The sequence below is a fragment of the Schistocerca cancellata genome, chromosome 6 (genome assembly GCF_023864275.1).
Source record: "Schistocerca cancellata isolate TAMUIC-IGC-003103 chromosome 6, iqSchCanc2.1, whole genome shotgun sequence".
Taxonomy (NCBI): Eukaryota; Metazoa; Arthropoda; class Insecta; order Orthoptera; family Acrididae; genus Schistocerca; species Schistocerca cancellata.
Window position 1 is genome coordinate 487,481,237 of NC_064631.1, and position 24,011 is coordinate 487,505,247.

The following is a 24,011-nucleotide window of genomic DNA, read 5'->3' on the forward strand; positions in this document are numbered from 1 at the left end:
ACAAGTTTGCGCAAATGTCGTGTTCACGTGCAATGATCTGTCTGCGCAGAGTTTGACGGGTCGTACAAACTGTGGTATCAAAGTACCAACAATTTTGATGAGTGGTATTTCTGTGCCTTTCATAATATATGCTGTCAAAACACGTGATATTTGTTTGTAAATAAATATTGCTTTGTCATATTTGTACTATCGTCATAGGACGGAAGTTCATTTGTAATAGAACAGTCGGGTACAATGCATCTCCGCAGAAAACTGACTTTAATACTTTCATGTCATGTGCTTTTCGCAACAGTTTCGGCGTATAAGCCGTTAGTTATCATGCACGGAATATTAACTGGGAGGAAAAGTATGGTTTCAATGGCTGAGCACATACAAGAGGTAACTGAAATTGCGATTTTTTTGTGTATGGCTTCTGAAGCTTCTGAACGTGATATTTGCCCGCTTTTGGTGCATTATGACGTAACAATGCCCGTAATGTAGTGTAATTTGCCGTTGACTTCATTATTTCACTTCTATAGATATACCTCAGATTTATAAAAGTAGGAAAATTCTAGAATATTCCATATTTAAACCCAGAGTACGACAAGATGCCAGTGTGTTCTTCGAAGATTGTAGTGATACCAGAAACCTTTTCGTGTAAGCAATAGTGAAGAGAAAAAAATTTCTGCTTTGAAAAGGCCAGTTATACCACTCTGTGATACAATATGCCCTAACAGTTGTAGGGACGGGGCTTCTGAGTTTCTATGACTGTTGTAGTACAAACCATTATTGAACTGTGTTGTAGGCTTAGAACTGCCTGTTTACTCTGACAGACATACTCAGTACCATGTTATCCACCAAGGAGGTGTTTTAAGTTCAATATTTTATGCAGTAATCAGTGACAGTATACAATCAGTATTCTATACCATTTTATCATGGTGAACTTGAGAATTCAGATACATGTATATTTTGGCAATTTTAATTATGTATTTCATGTTGGCTAAAGTTACGTATCAAACCTCATTGAAATATTGGTTGTGGTGACAGACTAATTCACAAAATTAAAAGCCTTTGAGAGGTCACAAAATATCCCAATGGGTGATGTTCGGATACCCTTGTCACTCTTGCTGAGCAAAATAATATTTTCCTACACTTCTTACCATCCCCTGTAACAATTTGTAATCATGTACACTTCAGTTGCTTTATGGTCACAGATTCCCTCCAGTATGTTAACAGTTTTGAAAAATTGGGTCTGTTAGTTACTAGGAGGTCAGTTCTCTAATTGCTCAAATTATTTTTAAGGGGTAGAAATGTTCAAGGACAGTCTTCCACAAATTCCTGTTGCTAGTACTAGTTTTAACAATACGAGAGAAGGAAAGTTGCTACTCACCATATAGCGGAGATGCTGAGCCGCGATAGGGACAATAAAAAGATTCACACAGTCATAGCTTTCGGCCATTAAGGCCTTTGTCAGCAGTAGACACACACACACACACACACACACACACACACACACACACACACACACAAGCACAACTTGCACACATATCTGCAGTCTCAGAGAGCTGTGTAGTTTCACACAGTGTGTGTGTGTGTGTGTGTGTGTGTGTGTGTGTGTGTGTGTGTGTGTGCGTGCATGCGTGCGTGTGTGTGTCTACTCCTGACAAAGGCCTTAATGGCTGAAAGCTATGATTGTGGGAATCTTTTTATTGTGTCTATCGCAGCTCAGCATCTCTGCATGGTGAGTAGCAACTTTCCTTCTCTCGTATTGTTACATTCCATCCTGGATTTTCCATTCTTTGATTAGTACTAGTTTTATTTGCATGACCCTCCATATCTATAGCTGAAAAATAGGAGGAGACTTAATTGTAATAGAATGATCAGGAAACTTATTCACAACACACTGCAAGTTTTCTCTGCTGCTACAGATCTTGAGGTAGGGAGTCTGTAAAGGCATTCAGTTACTGTGTTCGACTCACCTTTAATGTTCACCCAGATATAATGTAGTGATAATGTGTAATAACTTCTCTATATATTTTGCAGTTCTTTGCGGCAATAAATCTGCTGCTTCTATTAGAATCTAGTGTATCCTTGGGATATATATTCCAATCTGGTTGTAGAATTTCACTACTTTCTGTTGTTAATACTGTGTAGAAATTTTTACACTTAATAAACAAGATTAATTCTAAGGCCTTACTGTGGATGCATAACTGTTGTTATTAGTTACAGGAAGGATAGATCATACTTGTGGCAAATGTTCTGAGTTGAATAATGAGATTTTTACAGGTTTACATCACTGTCATTTGCATGAATACCATTGCAAGTTCATATGGGATCTTGGAAGAACTATCACAAAAATGCAACTTTACTTTCAAACAAATTTCTAGTGCACGTCAGAAATTTTATTTGGCTCAAATGGCTCTGAGCACTATGGGACTCAACATCTGAGGTCATCAGTCCCATAGAACTTAGAACTACTTAAACCTAACTAACCTAAAGACATCACCCACATCCATGCCCTAGGCAGGATTCGAACCTGCGACCATAGCGGTCGTGCGGTTGTAGACTGAAGCGCCTATAACCGCTCGGCCACAACGGCCGGCGAAATTTTATTTATTTGGTTTGGTTATCAAATACTTTTATAGGCATGCACAGCACTAATTACTAAATGAAGTATAGATTATCTAGATTATCATTGTCAACAGCACTGTAATTCTCAATTTACTCAGATTGTTAATAACAAATATCAATAGAGAATAGACGTACAGAACAATAGTAACTAATATATTTAGCATTTCTCACTAATTGCAATCAAACATTCACTTCTTAGTGGGTGCTAGAGTATAAGTAATGACTCAGTGCAAACATTAAGTCATCAATAGGCACATAGCCCCCCATGAACCATGGACCTTGCCGTTGGTGGAGAGGCTTGCATGCCTCAACAATACAGATAGCCATACCGTAGGTGCAACCACAATGGAGGGGTATCTGTTGAGAGGCCAGAGAAACGTGTGGTTCCTGAAGAGGGCCAGCAGCCTTTTCAGTAGTTGCAGGGGCTACAGTCCGGATGATTGACTGATCTGGCCTTGTAACACTAACCAAAATGGCCTTGCTGTTCTGGTACTACGAACGGCTGAAAGCAAAGGGAAATTACAGCTGTAATTTTTCCCGAGGGTGTGCAGCTTTACTGCATGATTAAATGACGATGGCGTCCTCTTGGGTAAAATATTCCGGAGGTAAAATAGTCCCCCATCGGATCTCTGGGCAGGGACTACTCAAAAGAAAGAAAACTGGTGTTCTACGGATCGGAGTGTGGAAAGTCAGATCCCTTAATTGGGCAGGTAGGTTAGAAAATTTAAAAAGGGAAATGGATAGGGTAAAGTTAGATATAGTGGGAATTAGTGAAGTTCGGTGGCAGGAGGAACAAGACTTTTGGTCAGGTGAATACAGGGTTATAAATACAAAATCAAATAGGGGTAACGCAGGAGTAGGTTTAATAATGAATAAAAAAAATAGGAGTACGGGTAAGCTACTACAAACAGCAAGTGAACGCATTATTGTGGCCAAGATAGACATGAAGCCCACGCCTACTACAGTAGTACAACTTTATATGCCAACTAGCTCTGCAGATGACGAAGAAGTTGAAGAAATGTATGATGAGATAAAAGAAATTATTCAGGAAGTGAAGGGAAACGAAAATTTAATAGTCATGGGTGACTGGAATTCGAGAGTAGGAAAAGGGAGAGAAGGAATCATAGTAGGTGAATATGGATTGGGGCTAAGAAATGAAAGAGGAAGCTGCCTGCTAGAATTTTGCACAGGTCGTATACATGGAAGAACCCTGGAGATACTAAAAGGTATCAGATACATTATATAAAGGTAAGACAGATATTTAGGAACCAGATTTTAAATTGTAAGACATTTTCAGGGGCAGATGTGGACTCTGACCACAATCTATTGGTTATGAACTGTAGATTAAAACTGAAGAAACTGCAAAAAGGTGGAAATTTAAGGACATGGGACCTGGATAAACTGACTAAACCAGAGGTTGTACAGAGTTTCAGGGAGAGCATAAGGGAACAATTGACAGGAATGGGGGAAGGAAATACAGTAGAAGAAGAATGTGTAGCTTTGGGGGATGAAATAGTGAAGGCAGCAGAGGATCAAATAGGTAAAAAGACGAGGGCTAGTAGAAACCCTTGGGTAACAGAAGAAATATTGAATTTAATTGATGAAAGGAGAAAATATAAAAGGCAGTAAATGAAGCAGGCAGAAAGGAATACAAACGTCTCAAAAATGAGATCGACAGGAAGTGCAAAATGGCTAAGCAGGGATGCCTAGAGGACAAATGTAACGATGTAGAGGCTTATCTCACTAGGGGTAAGATAGATACTGCCTACAGGAAAATTAAAGAGACCTTTGGAGAAAGGAGAACCACTTGCACGAATATCAAGAGCTTTGATGGAAACCCAGTTCTAAGCAAAGAAGGGAAAGCAGAAAGGTGGAAGGAGTATATAGAGGGTCTATACAAGGGTGATGTACTTGAGGACAATATTATGGAAATGGAAGAGGATGTACGTGAAGATGAAATGGGAGATATGATACTGCGTGAAGAGTTTGACAGAGCACTGAAAGACCTAAATCGAAACAAGGCCTCGGGAGTAGACAACATTCCATTAGAACTACTGACAGCCTTGGGAGAGCCAGTCCTGACAAAACTCTACCATCTGGTGAGCAAGATGTATAAGACAGGCGAAATACCCTCAGACTTCAAGAAGAATATAATAATTCCAATCCCAAAGAAAGCAGGTGTTGACAGATGTGAAAATTACCGAACTATCAGTTTAATAAGTCACAGCTGCAAAGTACTAACGCGAATTCTTTACAGACGAATGGAAAAACTGATAGAAGCCGACCTCGGGGAAGATCAGTTTGGATTCCGTAGAAATGTTGGAACACATGAGGCAATACTGACCCGACGATTTATCTTAGATGAAAGATTAAGGAAAGGCAAACCTATGTTTCTAGCATTGGTAGACTTAGAGAAAGCTTTTGACAATGTTGACTGGAATACTCTCTTTCAAATTCTGAAGGTGGCAGGGGTAAAATACAGGAAGCGAAAGGCTATTTACAATTTGTACAGAAACCAGTTGGCAGTTATAAGAGTCGAGGGGCATGAAACGGAAGCAGTGGTTGGGAAGGGAGTGAGACAGGGTTGTAGTCTCTCCCCGATGTTATTCAATCTTTATATTGAGCAAGCAGTAAAGGAAACAAAAGAAAAATTCGGAGTAGGTACTAAAATCCATGGAGAAGAAATAAAAACATTGAGGTTCGCCGATGACATTGTAATTCTGTCAGAGACAGCTAAGGACTTGGAAGAGCAGTTGAACGGAATGGACAGTGTCTTGAAAGGAGGGTATAAGATGAACATCAACAAAAGCAAAACAAGGATAATGGAATGTAGTCGAATTAAATCGGGCGATTCTGAGGGAATTAGATTAGTAAATGAGACACTTAAAATAGTAAAGGAGTTTTGCTATTTGGGGAGCAAAATAACTGATGATGGTCGAAGTAGAGAGGATATAAAATGTAGACTGGCAATGGCAAGGAGAGCGTTTCTGAAGAAGAGAAATTTGTTAACATCGAGTATAGATTTAAATGTTAGAAAGTCATTTCTGAAAGTATTTGTATGAAGTGTAGCCATGTATGGAAGTGAAACGTGGACGATAAATAGTTTAGACAAGAAGAGAATAGAAGCTTTTGAAATGTGGTGTTACAGAAGAATGCTGAAGATCAGATGGGTAGATCACATAACTAATGAGGAGGTATTGAATAGAATTGGGGAGAAGAGGAGCTTGTGGTACAACTTGACGAGAAGAAGGGATCGGTTGGTAGGACATGTTGTGAGACATCGAGGGATCACCAATTTAGCATTGGAGGGCAGCGGGGAGGGTAAAAATCGTAGAGGGAGACCAAGAAATGAATACACTAAGCAGATTCAGAAGGATGTAGGCTGCAGTAGGTACTAGGAGATGAAGCTTGCACAGGATAGAGTAGCATGGAGAGCTGCATCAAACCAATCTCAGGACTGAAGACCACAACAACAACAGGCACCTAAACAAGACTCGAACTTTCAGACCTATGGAGTGTGCACAGGCTCTCTCTCCCCCCCCCCCCCCCCCTCCTCCCCCGTTGACCCCAGCTGATAACGTGAGGGAGAGACAACAGGTGCACTGGTGGGATCACTTACTTTAACTGCAGGCAGGAGGGAGGTAGGGTGAGTAATGCATGATGGTGTTGATGAGTGGATTGGGAAGGGGAGCTAGAACAGAGGAAGAGGGAGACTGTGGAGAAGAGCATGTGAGTGCAGGATGAATGGAGTTAGGGTCATGGGGTAGGGAGTAGTGCTGCAGGTGGGTATGGAGTAGAGGTTAGTGGTAAAGGAATCCAGAAGTGTTACAACACCTCCCATGTACATAATTCCGAGAACCTGGTGTTTAGGGGAATGATCCAGATCTGGGGGGTTGTGAAGCAACTATTTAAATCAATTGTGTGTGCTCAGCAATGCGTTTTGTTGCTTAGTGGTCAACTCTGCTGTTGGCCAGTTTGGCGATGCTCATTCATTCAAGTGGACAGTTGGTTGTTGGTTGTTATGCCCACATAAAATGATTTGCAGAAATTAAAGCAGAGCTGTTACATGACATGACAGTTTTCACAGGTGGTTCTCTGATAAAATAGTTAAGTCCTTGATGGTAATGGAATATGATTTGCTTTGTGAGTGTTTTGAATAGATCTTGCACCAGGGTTTTCCACTGGGCTATGATCAATGTACCAGAGGGATTGGAATAGGTGTGGTGTAATGATGGAAATGAATATTGCATAGTTTGGATGGGTGGTGGAATATCACTTTGGGATGTGTGGGAAGGATTTTGGATTGTGTGGTTCATGTTTCTGGGCACAACGATAAGAATTTGCAGCCCTGGTCAAGAATATGGTTCAATTTTTCCAGTCCAAGGGGATATTGAGCATTGGTCCTGCACACCAATGTAGCTAGGTACAATGCCTCCACGAAAACATTCTTGGCTCTTGTTGACCAACACTTTCACTGAGTTGGTCATAACCTAAGTAGCCGTATCAAAGAATAAACCACTTCTTTCTTCAACTCTCAACCATCTCCAGCCCAGTACCACATGGATCCTCTCTATAAACCAACACCCCCCTATGCCCATAGCCCCACCTCTATCAACCATGAGTTCTCCTGACATCCTCCAAATCCACCATTTATTCCTTGTACATCTACATAACTGCATTATGACACATAACTACTACTCCTTTGAGGAGAAAATATACAAACAAATCCATGATACTGACATTTGCACAGCATTTGCCTAGCTATGTATGATTCATCTAGGTGAAACTTTCCTAGCCATCCAAAATCCATGCCCCTTGTCTGGTTCACATTCATTGATGATATCTTCATGCTCTGAACCCAGGACCAAGATGCTCTATCTTCGTTCCTCCACACACTCGACATATTCTCTCCCATCTGCTTCACCTGGTCCTCCTCAGCTGAGTCTGCCACCTTCTGTTGTCCTCTACTGATCTTTCTGAAGCTCCATCCAAAACCACTGTCCATGCCGAGTTTACTAACCATCAAAAGTAACCTCATTTTTATAGCTGCAATCCTTTCCACGTCAAAACAGCTCTTCCTTATAGTTTGGTCATCCAAGGAAGACACATATGCAGTTATGAGCAATCCTGTGCCCAGTATACTAAAGATCTTACTAAGGCCTTCAATGACAGTCAGTCCACTGCCAAACATAGTCCACAAATGGATTTCTAATACCATGGTCCTGATCCTCAAACTACCCACAGGAACAAGCTGCAAAGGAACACCCCCAGTATCACACTGGGCTGGAACAACTGAATCACATCCTTCACCAGGGCTTCAAGTTTTTATCATCAAACCTGGAAATCAGGAACATTCTACTCTCAATCCTTTCCACACGTCCCAAAATAGTATTCTGCCACCCACCCAATCTATGCAATATCTTAGTTCATCCTCATGCCGTACCTACTCTCATCCCTTTGCCATTCTCCTGTGGAAGACCAAGATGCAAGAACTGTCTGATACACCCATAAAGCACATGCTACTCCAGTCCTACCAAGAGTTCATCCTATTCCATTCTACCAGAGACAGGCCCACATGTGAAAGCAGTCATATCTTGTACCAACTCTGCCATAATTTCTGTACGCTACTTTATGTGGATGGCATGACTTCTTCTTCATCTTGGACAGTTTCCAGCCACTGGCTGGGTCTGTCGGGAACACAAGCCTCTCCATCGTGTTCTGTCTTTCCACCATTCCCCCTCTTCCACCTTCGTCCAGTTCTCTCCTCTTCTCGTCACACATTCCTTCACTCCCTTCACCCATCTATCTCTTGGTCTTCCTCTGGGCCTCTTCCCCTCCAGTTGCAGATCAAACATCCTCTTTGGAATTCTTCCCTCATCCATTCTCTTCATGTGTCCATACCACTGCAGTCTTGATTTTTCTATCCTGTCCTGTACTGGTTCCTCCTTTAGTCTTTCCCTCACATACACATTTCGCAATCTGTCTCGTCTTGTTACACCCAACCTGCTCCTCTGGAACTTCATTTCACTAGCCTGTATTCTACTTTTGTCGCTTTTGTGCATTACCCATGTCTCACTTCCGTATGCCAATATGGGGACAAAGTAGGTTCGGTATATAATTCCCTTGGATTTCTGTGGCACCTCCTTGCTCCAAATAAGCCCCCTAATGCATTTGTAGAACTGCCCTGCTTTTCTGCACCTTTCATTTATTTCCATTGCGTTTCCCCCCTTACTTTCAATCACGCTTCCCAGGTACTTGAAGTTCTCTACCACTTGTAGTTTTTCCCCTCCACAAGTTATATCCACATTTGGCCTATTCTTCTTCCTTGTTGTGACAATTATTTCACTTTTCTTTGCAGAGAAATGCATTCCATATTGTGCTGCCGTTGCCTCCCATGCATCTAATTGCTCTTGCACCTCCTTCTCGCAATTTCCCATGACTGCCAATTGCTATCCGTCCAAATGAAGACCACATCCAAACGGTGGCCAGCAGCTGACTTGACCACCCAACAGCAGAACACACCACTGAACACAACAGCATTGATTTCAATGGCTGCTTTGTATCTCTTGCCATCTGGATTCCTTTCCCTCAAAACATGTTTCAATTCTATAGTAGTCCCGGCATCAGTCTCCACTAACCCTGCCTCACACACACCTCTGACCCTTTCACTAACTTCGCTCATCCTGCTCTCACAACCTATTTTCCACAGTCCCCCCTTCTTCTGATTATCTCCCCTTCCATTCCACTCCTCTGTGCCATTGTGTTTTATGCACAATTCCACCTCCTCGCATCTAAAATGAGCTCACTGGTGCCAAATTCCTGTGACTTTCCTGCCTCTCCTTCCCAGCTGTCAGAAACCCATTCTCAGCACCACTGGCACTCCCCATCAACTTTCTTCCCTCACCTACTTCACCTAACAAAATCCCTCACTCTTTCAAGCTGCAGTTCCAGCACAGTGTAGTTAGCTGTCCAACAGCTAACAAAGTTCCAGTCTTGTTTAAGTGCTTGTCGATGACCCAACACCTCCAGTATTCAGTGAATTGTTACCTTTACTCCTAAAATTAATGTTCCACCAAATACTTTCCTTTACCATGTTACCATAACTTCATGATTGGCAGACTGCCTTGGGGGTGAGAGATGGAGGGAGCAACATTACTGGCAGTCATCTAGCAACACGTAACAACGCCCTGCATGTGCAAAATAGGAAACACCTCAAGCATGTGACACTCGGAAAATAATTAAGACTGGCTAGCTGCTGGAATGTTTTGCTAAACACTCTGAAAATTCTCTCTCTCTCTCTCTCTCTCTCTCTCTTTGTCTCCCCCCCCCCTCTCTCTCTCTCTCTCTCTCTCTCTCTCTCTCTCTCTCTCTCTCTCTCTCTCACACACACACACACACACACACACACACACAAAGTTTATTGCACACAGACTTGTGTGGGAGGTGGGCCCTATCAAAAAGAGGTGATATGTAACTAGAAACAGTTGATTTTAGTTCTTAGCAGCAAGCTAGTTTACGTACATAATTTATTGCTCTTAACTAATGGCTCTGTTGACTGTTCTGTTTGAAACTGCAGTCTAATGTTGTATATTCTGTTATGTAAATGACAGTAAGACTACTGTATGTTGATGTGTAAAATTGTGAAAAAAGTGTAGTTAAGATGTACAAAAGTATAGTAGGACTGCTTTTTACATATTGATTTTTCTCCCTTTAAGGCTCACCCTGGAACAGAGATAACAATCATTAACAAATATGCTGCGTGGGAAAGTTTGGCTCCAATGTGGCACCAAGTTGTTGATGTAGGAAGAGAAATAATGAAGATATCAGCAGCTCACCCAGATGGCATTAATCTTATCGGTAGTTGACCACTGTTGTACGTTGAATTGTCTGAGAATTATAATTGCCATATGGTGATTCAATGATAATAGTTATGCTGTGGCTAAGCGTATGTTTTTGTATTTTCAGGTTACTCCCAGGGTGGATTAATAGCTAGAGCAATTTTGCAGCAGTTTCCAAATCATAATGTGAAAACATTTATATCTCTCAGTTCCCCACAGGCAGGGCAGTATGGCAGTAAGTAAGGACATTGTTTTTTGCTTGGCACTCTCAGAAGTAGTACTGCTTGCACAGTAAAATATGTTTAAAAAATCAGGTGATATGGGCAGCAATTGCAGCAACTTATTTGTTACGATCATGCAACTCTGCAGTCATCTATTCTTTACAGATAAAGCTTTCAGACATACTTAAATGCAGTAACTTATTGGTTAGGGTCATGCAACTTGGCATTCATCCATTCTTTACAGGCATAGCTCTGAGAAAAACTTACATAGAAAGGATGTGTTACAGGTATTTATTGTATGTGTTACTATTCTCGATCACGCCACAGAATCTTTTCTACACATTGAAACAGAATGTAAGATGACGATAGGTTTTATATCTACAAATACAAAAAATTCCCTTTGATATTTTAGTCCAGATTTATTTATTTCATTCTAAGAATGTCAGTGCAGAACATTAAAGCCATGATAATCATTTTATAATTGAATAGATAAAAAACTACTCGCCACACAGTGGTAGGAGAAAACACATGTAAAAGTTAGGGAAATGTGCAAGCTTTCAGAACCAGTGGCTCCTTCTCCTGGCAGAGGTGTTGATGGGGAAAGAAGAGTGGGGTAGAAAAAGGACTGTCGAAGTTTAGGAAATGGGGAGGGTTATGGAAAAGTCACCCAGCACCCTGGGTCAGGTGCAACTTACCAGACGCGATAAGAAGGACTGTGCCATGAGATTTGAAAACCTGAGAGATATGGTAATATGCAAGAAGATAAGGTAATATGCAAGACAGAGATTACTGAAAAAACATTGTCCAAGAGTTAATAAGAGCAGAAAGTTAAGTGCATTATACATAGTAGACAGGTGAGGTGGGGGTGGGGAAAAGTGAATAGGTCAGAAAATAAAATATGTAGGAAAGTAAAAGGGAGCAAAGAAAAGGAACAGTCACTTAAAAGAAATGCTGGGTTGTGAAAACAAAGGACATGTTGTAATGCTAGTTCCCACCTACGGAGCTCTGAGGTACTGGGGGAAGAACACATACAGCACGTATGGTGAAACGGCACAGAGGTCATGACTGTCATGGTATAGAGCATACTTTATGACTGGATAATGTTTGTTGTGAGTATACAGTCTATGACTATCCCTAGTCATCATTACTGATAACTTTATGGTGTCATACCAATGTAGAAGGCCGAACAGTATTTACATAACAGATGGTATATGATGTGTCATTTCACAGGTGGCTCTCACTTGGATGGTATAGGTTTTGCCAATTACAGCACTAGTATAGGTGGTGGTAGGAGGGTGCATAGGGAAAGTCTTATAATAAGGGCAGACACAGTGGTAGTAGCCACATGGTAAGGAAGTGGGTGCAGAAGGAGCATAGGGTCTGACCAGGATATTGTGGAAATTGGGGAGTGGGGGGGGGGGGGGGGGGGGCAGAAAGCTTTCCTTGTGTGGTGGGCAATATGTCAGATGGAATGGGTGTCAAGGGAAAGACCTTACAAAGTCATATACTTGTCAAAGTACCTGATTAATACATTTAAAGACCTGGAAAGGTGTACTCCTAAGTTGTTTTTGGAGGGATCAGCAGTACTAGGATTGGCTGTGATTGCTGATGGCACATGAAATCTGCTTTTGAAGGAGGCCAGGTGGGATAATTTAACGTTCATTGAAGAAGGCTGAGATGAGAATGGCGGTGCATTGCTGTAAAGAGTCTGAATTTGAACAGTAAGCTTGCCTGGAATGCCAGAGGAAACATTTGACTTTGGAAGAACAGCAACTGTCAAAATGTAAGTACAATTGTTTGTTTGTAGATGTAATGTGAACAGAAGTGTGTAGCTGACCCTTAGTGAGTGTGAGGTCAACATCAAAAAAATTAGCATGGGATTTGGAATAGGATCATGTGAAATTTAAATATGAGAATGTACATAGAATTTCCAAACACATTTTAACAGGTTTTTCCCCACCATGAGCCCATATGGCAAAAATGTCATCAATGTATTTAAACCAAACCAGGGGCTGAAGACTTAAGGATCCCATGAAAGCCCCCCTCCAAGCAACCCATGAAAATGTTGGTATAGGAAGGTGCCAACCTGGTTCCCGTGTCCGTGTCCCTGATCTGTTTGTTTGTCTGCTCCTCAAAGGTAAAGTTGATTAAAATGAGCAGGAAGGACATCGTAGGTTTGGACCCAGGTGGGTGATAGTGGAGGTAATATTCAGCAGCAGTCAGACAGTGGATGTTGGGAATGTTGGTATCAAGAGAGGTGGCATTAATGGTGACAAGCAAGATGTATGGTGGAAGTATGGTGGGTACAGATTTCAGATGATCTAAGAAATCATAGATGAAAGAAGGTTATATAGTGGAAGATTTCAGATAGATTATATAATGATAAGACAGAGATTTAGGAACCAAGTTTTAAATTGCAAGACATTTCCAGGGGCAGATGTGGACTCTGACCACAATTTTTTGGTTACGAACTGTAGATTAAAACTGAAGAAACTCCAAAAAGGTAGTAATTTAAGGAGATGGGACCTGGATAAACTGAAAGAACCAGAGGTTGTAGAGAGCTTCAGGGAGAGCATTAGGGAATGATTGACAAGAATGGGGAAAGAAATACAGAAGAAGAAGAATGGGTAGCTTTGAGAGATGAAATAGTGAAGGTAGCAGAGGATCAAGTAGGTAAAAAGACGAGGGCTAATAGAAATCCTTGGGTAACATAAGAGATACTGAATTTAATTGATGAAAAGAGAAAATATAAAAATGCACTAAATGAAGCAGGCAAAAAGGAATACAAACGTCTCAAAAATGAGATCAACAGGAAGTGCAAAATGGCTAAGCAGGGATGGCTAGAGGCCAAAGGCAAGGATGTAGAGGCGTATATCACAAGGGATAATATAGATACCGCCTACAGGAAAATTAAAGCCCCTTTGGAAAAAAAAGAACCACCAAGATCTCTGGTTTTATGGAAAACCAGTCCCAAGCAAAGAAGGGAAAGCAGAAAGGTGGAAGGTGTATATAGGGGGTCTATACAAGAGCAATGTACTTAACGGCAATATTATGGAAATGGAAGAGGACATAGATGAAGATGAAATGGGAGATGTGATACTGCGTGAAGAATTTGACAGAGCACTGAAAGACCTTATTCGAAACAAGGCCCTGGGAGTAAACAACATTCCTTTAGAACTACTGTTAGCCTTGGGATCGATGACAAAACTTTTCCATCTGGTAAGGATAGAGTAGCATGGAGAGCTGCATCAAACCAGTCTCTGGACTGAGGACCACAACAACAAGGAGAAGAATGGTTGATGTCTTCGATACAGAAGGGGAGCCTTTGAACAATAGGTTGCAGGTCCTGGTCAACTACAGCTAAGGCAGATATATGTTTATTGAGTGCTCTGAAGCCAGCAACTTTAAAACGGCTGTGTGATTAGGTTTTTGTATCTTACGAAAAAGGGAACAGGTGGGAGTGTGTTGTTTGAGTGGGGCAAGAAGTCCTTGTGAGAACTTGAGGTTTTAAGGGGAGGTTTACTATCTTTGGCCCGAAATAGGCATGTTCTTTGAGAATTTTTTCTCAGGATGTGTTATAGATATCAATGTAAAATTTGGTCAAAATGTTTAATGATATTTCATCTACAAACTTGAATCTTTTTGACCGGAAATGCCAAAGAGCAAAGACAGAAGTGCCATCAGAACGAAACAAAATTTCGATGTAGACCTCCACACGCGGTATGTGACAGGTCAACCAGCTCATCTGAAATCAAAATTGAGTTGACGTTAGCGAAGTATATAAGATTCTTTATGAGTTGTACCTCACTTAAGTTATTTATTTGGACCATATGAAGCAAAATGGCGGCCATTTGAAAAAAAAAATACATTTTTTTTTCATCGATTTTTTGACTTCATCGGCCAAGTAAAAATATTTATAGTTGATGGATCGGAATAAACATGGTACAACTCCTAGACAATTTAGTTAGCTTTGTTGGAAACAAAGAATCATGCCAATTGGTTCAATAGATTTGAAGTTACTATTCCGCGCGATTTTTTTTTAAAAAAAAAAAAGTCATTTTGAGAAAAATGTTGAAGTTTCGACTACATATAAATGCAACTTATGCATTATGCAACTTATGTTCAATCTGCTATTCTGGGTCCATAAACTAGTCCTTCCTCTCTCTCATAGAGGGCGTTCTGCTCCATCTGGGCCATCCTGCACTGCACCAGAGCTGCTCGTACGGCTGGTGACAAGCGGTTTTCGGCCGCTTGAATCTAGTGGTCGTCCTAATGCTTGGCTAACTGTGTCGAATAGAGTCCCAGGGTGACATCCATCATTGTCATGGTCTTCAGAATTGCCTAATACCCTTCGCTGAAGTTGCTTACTGCCAGGAAAGTCGCAATCTCCACAGTCTTCGCACCAGAATGCAAATTCTTGGGGGCTAACTTCCAAACACATGTATACAAACTTTCATTTGAATTTTGTGTGTTTCCTCCCAAGCACCAGTACAATAACTCGTCCTTCGAAAGAAAAAAACTGGTGCGTGAGAAAGGCTGATTTCAGGCAGGTGCAAATAACAAACATTTCCGTTCCGTATTCGGAAAAACCATTTCAGTGGTGGATTCCAAACACTTTTATGGATCCAAAAATGCAATTTAAAAAAAAAATCGATTTTTTGAACCAAGAGATAGTAAACCTCCCCTTAATGAGGGACTGTAGATTAGTTTGTATCACAGGGACGGGACTTTGATGGCAGATGCCACATGTGTGTGTGTGTGTGTTGTTGTTGTTGTTGTTGTTGTTGTTATCTTGAGTCAAGACTGTTTAGGACAGGTGGTAGGGACAGAGCATCGAGTGACATTATACTGAGTGCACTATCCAAAAATTACCTCGAGCAATTAAACAGAGAACCGACTCCTGGAGATAACATCTTGGACCTACTCATAACAAACAGACCCAAACTTTTCAACTCTGTAAGTGCAGAACAGGGAATCAGTCATCATAAGGCTGTTGCAGCATCCCTGAATATGGAAGTAAATAGGAATATAAAAAAAAGGGAGGAAGGTTTATCTGTTTAGCAAGAGTAATAGGAGGCAGATTTCAGACTACCTAACAGATCAAAACGAAAATTTCTGTTCCGACACTGACAGTGTTGAGTGTTTATGGAAAAAGTTAAAGGCAATCGTAAAATGCGTTTTAGACAGGTACGTGCCAAGTAAAACTGTGACGGACGGGAAAAACCCACTGTGGTTCAACAACAAAGTTAGGAAACTACTGCGAAGCTAAATGATGTCAAACTTAGCATAAGGAGGGCTATGCGTGAAGCGTTCAGTGAATTCGAAAGTAAAATTCTATGTACCGACTTGACAGAAAATCCTAGGAAGTTCTCGTCTTACGTTAAATCAGTAAGTGAATCCATATCCAGACACTCTCGGATGATGGCACTGAAACAGAGGATGACACGCGTAAAGCTGAAACACTAAACACCTTTTTCCAAAGCTGTTTCACAGAGGAAGACCGCACTGCAGTTCCTTCTCTAAATCCTCGCGTGAACAAAAAAATGGCTGACATCAAAATAAGTGTCTAAGGAATAGAAAAAGCAACTGAAATCACTCAGCAGAGGAAAGTCCACTGGACCTGACGGGATACCAATTTGATTCTACACAGAGTACGTGAAAGAACTTGTCCCCCTTCTAACAGCTGTGTACCGCAAGTCTCTAGAGGAACGGAAGGTTCCAAATGATTGGAAAAGAGCACAGGTAGTCCCAGTTTTCAAGAAGGGTCATCGAGCGGATGCGCAAAACTGTAGGCCTATATCTCTGACATCGATCTGTTGTAGAATTTTGGAACATATTTTTGCTCACGTATCATGTCATTTCTGGAAACCCAGAATCTACTCTGCAGGAATCAACATGGATTCCGGAAACAGCGATTGTGTAAGACCCAACTCGCTTTCTTTGTTCATGAGACCCAGAAAATATTAGATACAGGCTCCCAGGTAGATGCCATTTTTCTTGACTTCCGGAAGGTGTTCGATACAGTTCCGCACTGTCGCCTGATAATCAAAGTAAGAGCCTATGGAATATCTGACCAGCTGTGTGGCTGGATTGAAGAGTTTTTAGCAAACAGAACACAGCATGTTGTTCTCAACGGAGAGACGTCTACAGACGTTAAAGTAACCTCTGGCGTACCACAGGGGAGTGTTATGGGACCATTGCTTTTCACAATATATATAAATGACCTAGTAGATAGTGTCGGAAGTTCCATGTGGCTTTTCGCGGATGATGCTGTAGTATACAGAGAAGTTGCAGCATTAGAAAATTGCAGCGAAATGCAGGAAGATCTGCAGTGGATAGGAACTTGGTGCAGGGAGTGGCAACTGACCTTTAACATAGACAAATGTAATGTATTGCGAATACATAGAAAGAAGGCTCCTTTATTGTATGATTATATGATAGTGGAACAAACACTGGTAGCAGTTACTTCTGTAAAATATCTGGGAGTATGTGTACGGAACGATTTGAAGTGGAATGATCATATAAAATTAATTGTTGGTAAGGCTGGTGCCAGGTTGAGATTCATTGGGAGAGTCCTTAGAAAATGTAGTCCATCAACAAAGGAGGTGGCTTACAAAATGCTTGTTCGGCCTATACTTGAGTATTGCTCATCAGTGTGGAATCCGTACCAGGTCGGGCTGACAGAGGAGATAGAGAAGATCCAAAGAAGAGTGGCGCGTTTCATCACAGGGCTATCTGGTAAGCGTGATAGCGTTACGGAGATGTTTAGCAAACTCAAGTGGCAGACTCTTCAAGAGAGGCGCTCTGCATCACGGTGTAGCTTGCTGTCCAGGTTTCGAGACGGTGCGTTTCTGGATGGGGTACTGAATATTTTGCTTCCCCCTAATTATACCTCCAGAGGAGATCATGAATGTAAAATGAGAGAGATTCGAGCGCGCACGGAGGCTTTCCGGCAGTCGTTCTTCCCGCGAACCATACGCAACTGGAACAAGAAAGGGAGGTAATGACAGTGGGACGCAAAGTGCCCTCCACCACACACCGTTGGGTGGCTTGTGGAGTATAAATGTGGATGTAGACTGGTAGACCCTCCAGAATGAGATTTTCACTCTGCAGCGGAGTGTGCGCTGATATGAAACTTCCTGGCAGATTAAAACTGTGTGTCCGACCGAGACTCGAACTCGGGACCTTTGCCTTTCGCGGGCAAGTGCTCTACCAACTGAGCTACCGAAGCACGACTCACGTCCGGTACTCACAGCTTTACTTCTGCCAGTACCTCGTCTCCTACCTTCCAAACCCTCGCTTATATACAGCATACTCCGATTATTCAGGGTAATGTGGGGGTGCAGATACACAAATAATCAAGATATTTTCAAATGTATTCTTTGTTTAAAAGTTTATCTAAGTTCCACACATAGGTACTGTAGGCCTCTTTATTTCGTAAAATAGTCTGTGATGTTGGTCTGCTTCTCCCAGGAAGTGATATATTTTCACATAGGATTTTGAATTTTTTGTGCAACAATAATGTCATTGTACTGAAACCCTCTCTGGCCCATGTAGTCTACATGAGTATCACCACCTTGCAATATGATACCATGACTGACAAGGTCACTGTCTTCATACCCAATTTCCCATGCACTGTCCTCTTCTGTTTTGTTGTGAAGCAGCAGTCACAGTTTTGGCGCCACTCATTTATTGGAAGCCGGATTCACATGAGTCAGTCTACAGCCACTCACTCAAGTTTTCTTTACCAACATCTTCTAAACCATTTAAACTTGTTGCCAGATTCATTATTTGTGCAGTTGCTATTTTTTCATCACTGAAATTTGAAAATCACTTTCTTCTATACCTGGAAGAATTTTCCTCTGTGATTGGACTAGTGTTAGTGGCTTGACTTCATGCCAGTCAACAGAAATCCTTTGTATGGCATCTAGAATTGTCAAGTACTTCCAGAACACCACCAAATCATCCTCATCAACTACCATTCTTGGTGGACCAGGCAGGTAGTGCCATTTTATCATTGCAATTATGCCTTGGCCCATTGACTGTATAATGGCAGTTATGCTATGAGATTAAAACTTAGTTACGATGAGACTATTATCAGATATGAGAATCTTTTCATCAGAAGGGGCATTATTGAGCAATTCTTTCCCTTCTAGAACTTGCCAGACTTGTGGTGCAAAATGTGTGTGGAACCGTTCAGTTTTTCAAAATTTCACTATTCATCCACACTTCTTTTTTGCTGTATAATGCACAGGGGTATTCTTAGTTGTGATATCCTTGAATGCTTGACGTGTTTTTGATTTTATAATCACTAGTAGTTTCACTTTGTGGTTCCCAGAAGTATTAGTGGTCCACAAAATTGTAGTGCATTCTTTAGAAGGCATGCATCCAGGAGCATGAACTTCATTCTTAAATGCAAAGGTTCTGGTTGGTAGACATTTCCAATACAGACCACTTTCGTCTGTGTTATAAATTTGGTCTTCTGTGAAATTTTCTTCTTCCACAAATTTCTGGAACGTGTCACAGAAGGAATTGACTTCTGCAACATTTGAACTAAGCTGCTCCCCTTGTTCAGTAGGTTCATGAATCATGTGCATTGTCTGAATCTTGTTAGCCATCCAGATGAGGAATTAAATTCTTCCTCTAATGCTAGAGCTTCACCAAAAACTTTAGGTTTACGGCGCACAATGCGCCTGAAACAATTACTCATTTTTTTGGTTAAATCATTGCAAAAGAGCAACATCTAGCTCATGAAATGTGGAGCTCTTCGAGCTTTTTCTGTTCAGAACCAGAAACGCATTTCCTTGCAAAATTGTATATTTTCTGCCTATTCTTTTAATGGTCCAAATAGTCTTCATTCCAATACCATAATTAGCACTTAGTTTTGCATCAGTTTCCCACTTCTTGGTTCTTTAAATTTATTCCATGTTTTTGTTTTAAATTCAACATGTGTTTCTTTCAATTCTCTGTCATCTCTTTTACAAATTTCTTTTAACTTGCTTTTTTGATGCTTACACACAGATTAACACAGGAGAACTGAGTCATTTTTGATGTACATTGGACAGACTGGATGATAACAATGGAAATGGTACTCTCTTGTCACATGGAAGTTGTTTAAACAGTGGAAATGGCATTTATTGCCCTGTGGTGGGTTTTTTACTGCTGTTTGCTAGAAAAATATTGCACTCATGAATAATCTGCAAACTGGATAATCTGCACACAAATAATTGGGAGTTCACTGTACCACTGTTGGCCAAGTACCACAGCAGTAGAACCCTTGTCCACTGGGAGGATAATGATGGAGCCACCAGTTCTTAGGGTATGAAAATTGTAGAGTTCTGCAGAGGACACATTAGGGTCATGTTGTAGGGACCTACACCAATTTCTCAGAACTGCGCAGGTGGAAAATGTCATTACAACGTGTCTTGGCTTCTTGCCACCCACATAGCTGAAACTTACACTAATTTCTTCGGTCTCAACAAATCTTTTCAGTGACTATTCCCTTTACTTGCTCCCTTTTAATTTTCCATAGCTCTTATTTTCTGACCAGTCTATTTTTGCACACTTCCACCTCACTGGCTACTACGTATAATGTACAAGGTGTACAACTTTGCTTCTGCCATTTGTCGATAGGTGGCGACAATGGTAAGTAGCAGTCGAAAGAAACAGATCACAGACGTCAGGCAGTTAGCTTGGAACTTGGTCAACTTAACCTCTTTCAAACATTAGATGATTTGTCTCTGCATCATTAAGTTGTTCTTGACTGAAAATGACAGTTTACAGGCCAAATTCTCGTAATTTGCGGGAGGTGTTACTGTTTTGTTTCAATATGAAGAAAACAGTGGCTGAGTCTCATGGAATGCTCTCAAGTATGCATGGTAAGGATGCTATTAGTGAAAGAACATGCCGTGAATGGTTTCAGTGCTTCAAGAAAGGTGATTTTTAACATAGTAGGCCAGCATAGTGGTGGAAGAGAGAATGTTTTCGAAGCTGCAGAATTGGAGAAATTGCTGAGTGAAGACTTGTGTCAGACTCAAAAAGAATTAGCACAATTAGTGGAAGTGGCACAGCAAGCCATTTCAGAACATCTCAAGGCTATGGGCATGATTCAGAAAGAAGGAACTTGGGTAGCATGTGAGCTAAAACCAAGAGACATTGAACGGCATTCGTCTGTTTGTGAACAGTTGCTTCAGAGGCAAAAATGGAAGGGATTTCTGCATCGCATTGTGACCGGGGACGAAAAATGGGTTCATTACGATAACCCAAACACAAAAAATCATGAGGATATCCTGGCCATGCTTCCCTGTCGACGGCCAAACCGAGTATTCACTGCTCCAAGATCATGCTCTGCATTTGGTGGGACCAGCTTGGCATTGTGTACTGTTGCTGTTGTTGTCTTCAGTCCTGAGACTAGTTTGATGCAGCTCTCCATGCTACTCTATCCTGTGCAAGCTTCTTCATCTCCCAGTACCTACTGCAACCTACATCCTTCTGAATCTGCTTAGTGTATTCATCTCTTGGTCTCCCTCTAAGATTTTTACCCTCCACACTGCCCTCCAATGCTAAATTTGTTATCCCTTGATGCCTCAGAACATGCCCTACCAACTGGTCCCTTGTTCTTGTCAAGTTGTGCCACAAACTCCTCTTCTCCCCTATTCTATTCAATACCTCATCATTAGTTATGTGATCTACCCATCTAATCTTCAGCATTCTTCTGTAGCACCACATTTCGAAAGCTTCTATTCTCTTCTTGTCCAAACTATTTATCGTCCATGTTTCACTTCCATATATGGCTACACTCCATACAAATACTTTCAGAAACGACTTCCTGACACTTAAATCAATACTCGATGTTAATAAATTCCTCTTCTTCAGAAACGCTTTTCTTGCCATTGCCAGTCTACATTTTATATCTTCTCTACTTTGACCATCATCAGTTATTTTGCTCCCCAAATAGCAAAACTCCTTTACTACTTAAAGTGTCTCATTTCCCAATCTAATTCCCTCAGCATCACCCGACTTAATTTGACTACATTCCATGATCCTTGTTTTGCTTTTGTTGATTTTCATCTTATATCTTCCTTTCAAGACACTGTCCATTCCGTTCAACTGCTCTTCCAAGTCCTTTGCTGTCTCTGACAGAATTACAATGTCATCAGCGAACCTCAAAGTTTTTAATTCTTCTCCATGGATTTTAATACCTACTCTGAATTTTTCTTTTGTTTCCTTTAGTGCTTGCTCAATATACAGATTGAATAACATCGGGGAGAGACTACAACCCTGTCTCACTCCCTTCCCAACCACTGCTTCCGTTTCATGCCCCTCAACTCTTATAACTGCCAACTGGTTTCTGTACAAATTGTAAATAGCCTTTTGCTCCCTGTATTTTACCCCTGCCCATTGTGTACTATGAGGTGTTAAAACCAAGTCAAACAATCACAGGTGCTCGTTATCGAATGCAATTAATGCGTTTGAGCAGAGCATCAAAAGACAAACAGCTGCAATACAGCGAGAGGCACAATAAAGTGATTTTGCAGTTTGACAATGCTCGATACCATGTTGCAAAAGAGGTCAAAATGTACTTGGAAACATTAAAATGGGAAGTCCTACCCCACCCTCCATATTCTCCAGACATTGCTCCCTCTGACTATCACCTGTTTGGATCAATGGCACATGGTCTGGCTGACCAACGCTTCCGATCTCATGAAGAAGTCACAAAATGGATCGATTCGTGGATCGCTTCAAAAGATGAACAATTTTTTTGACACAGGATTTGTACAGTGCCTGAAAGATGGGAGAAAGTAGTGGTCAGTGATGGAAAATACTTTGAATGATACATGTGTAACCAATTTGTTTCATTAAAGCCTCAAATGTTGGAGAAAAAACGGCAGCACAGTTGTACACCTTGTACTTAGCTTTCCACTCTTATTAACTCTTGCATGACGTCTTGTCAGTAACGTCTGTCTTCCATCTTTAAATTCTCAGGTATTCAAATGTTGTCTGGTGCAGTCCCCAACAATCAGTCTTTTCTGTCCAGCAAGTCCCCACTGACCATGGGTTCTGTGCGACTTTCCTGTAACTCTCCATTTTCTAAACCTTGCCAGCCCTTTTCCTTCATCCCCCCTCCTTCTCCTCCATCCCTTCTGTCAGAAGAACGAGCTACTGGCTCTGAAAGGTTGCACATTTCCATAATTTTTATATGAATTTTCTCCTGCCTCTACCTGGTGAGTACACTTTTATCCATACAGTTCTATTACATTTTCAAAAATTAATTATTTCAGTGGTGAATAATCATTTTGTCACATATCAAACAATGTAAAATCTAGTTATGGAATGGAATCTTGGATGGAATAACGATAATATGAATCAAGGTAGACTGCTACCCACCACAGAGAGGAAGGGTTGAGGAACACACAGGTACACTTACAAGTTCATTGTTGCGCCACTGTTGTCTCTCGACACTGACTCTACAATTATTTGTCCTCCTATTATTAATCTAAGTTACTCTTGTGCATATTAGATTGCTTTTGAATCTCACTAGATTTAATGTTCCTGTTCATTATGATAAACACACCTTGTCATCTATGTTTCTGACATATTTTCTATGAGTTGTTGGTAATTTCCCTACTCGGACCTCAAAAACAGACACTTAAAATATAGTAATTAACTGCCAAAGCAGAAGATGCTGCAGAATCTCAGACCATGCCTATCTCCCAGACATCAGTCAACCATATGTCATAATTGGAACAGAAAGATGGTTGAAACCAGAAGTATACAGTCTGTTCTAGTAATTGTTTCATGTGATGTTGCTTTGTCTACTGAGCATCTAGTAGCTCTGCCTGTCCTAAAAAAAGCCCATGTTAAGTCCACACTTACTCTGCCAAATTAGTGGCCGATTCTGGTGTGTAGTGCACACCTCACCTATTCATAGTGACTTTGCCAATCTCCATCTCACACCGCAGGTTCAGGGATCAACATCGAAGCTCATAACAGAACCAACAAAGTCTTATATACACCCTTCATTTGTCTGCCCAGTCCTGCAACAGTGCAGCAAATTGACAGCCGTGCTGAGACCCCACGAGTCATGCTAGCCATCTTTACCATGTCTACCAATATCCAGAAACAACCAAGAGCAGTCTCAGATCATCTACCTGATGTTACATTTCCTCCTGGGATACAAATCCAAGTGCACATTTGAATCATTCCCTTCCCATGATGCTAATACCCCACGAGGTGCAATTATGTGCCTGATAATGGAAATTGCCTACAACTAACAGCCCCTTATTACCCTTATGAAGCTGTCCAAACTTCAGAAGAGAGATCACTGTTCAAGGAGGAGAGG

At 41.2% G+C, this 24,011-nt stretch overlaps 1 protein-coding gene across 1 annotated transcript in view; it reads left to right on the forward strand.

Moving 5' to 3' along the window:
• Positions 1–24,011, forward strand: part of LOC126190874 (lysosomal thioesterase PPT2 homolog) — a 27,809-nt gene continuing 3,798 nt past the window's right edge. The window contains exons 1-3 of the mRNA XM_049931474.1: positions 1–378; positions 10,326–10,467; positions 10,576–10,683. Of these exons, the coding sequence (XP_049787431.1) occupies positions 235–378; positions 10,326–10,467; positions 10,576–10,683 (394 nt within the window). The 5' untranslated portion in view covers positions 1–234. The remainder of the gene's footprint in view (positions 379–10,325; positions 10,468–10,575; positions 10,684–24,011) is intronic.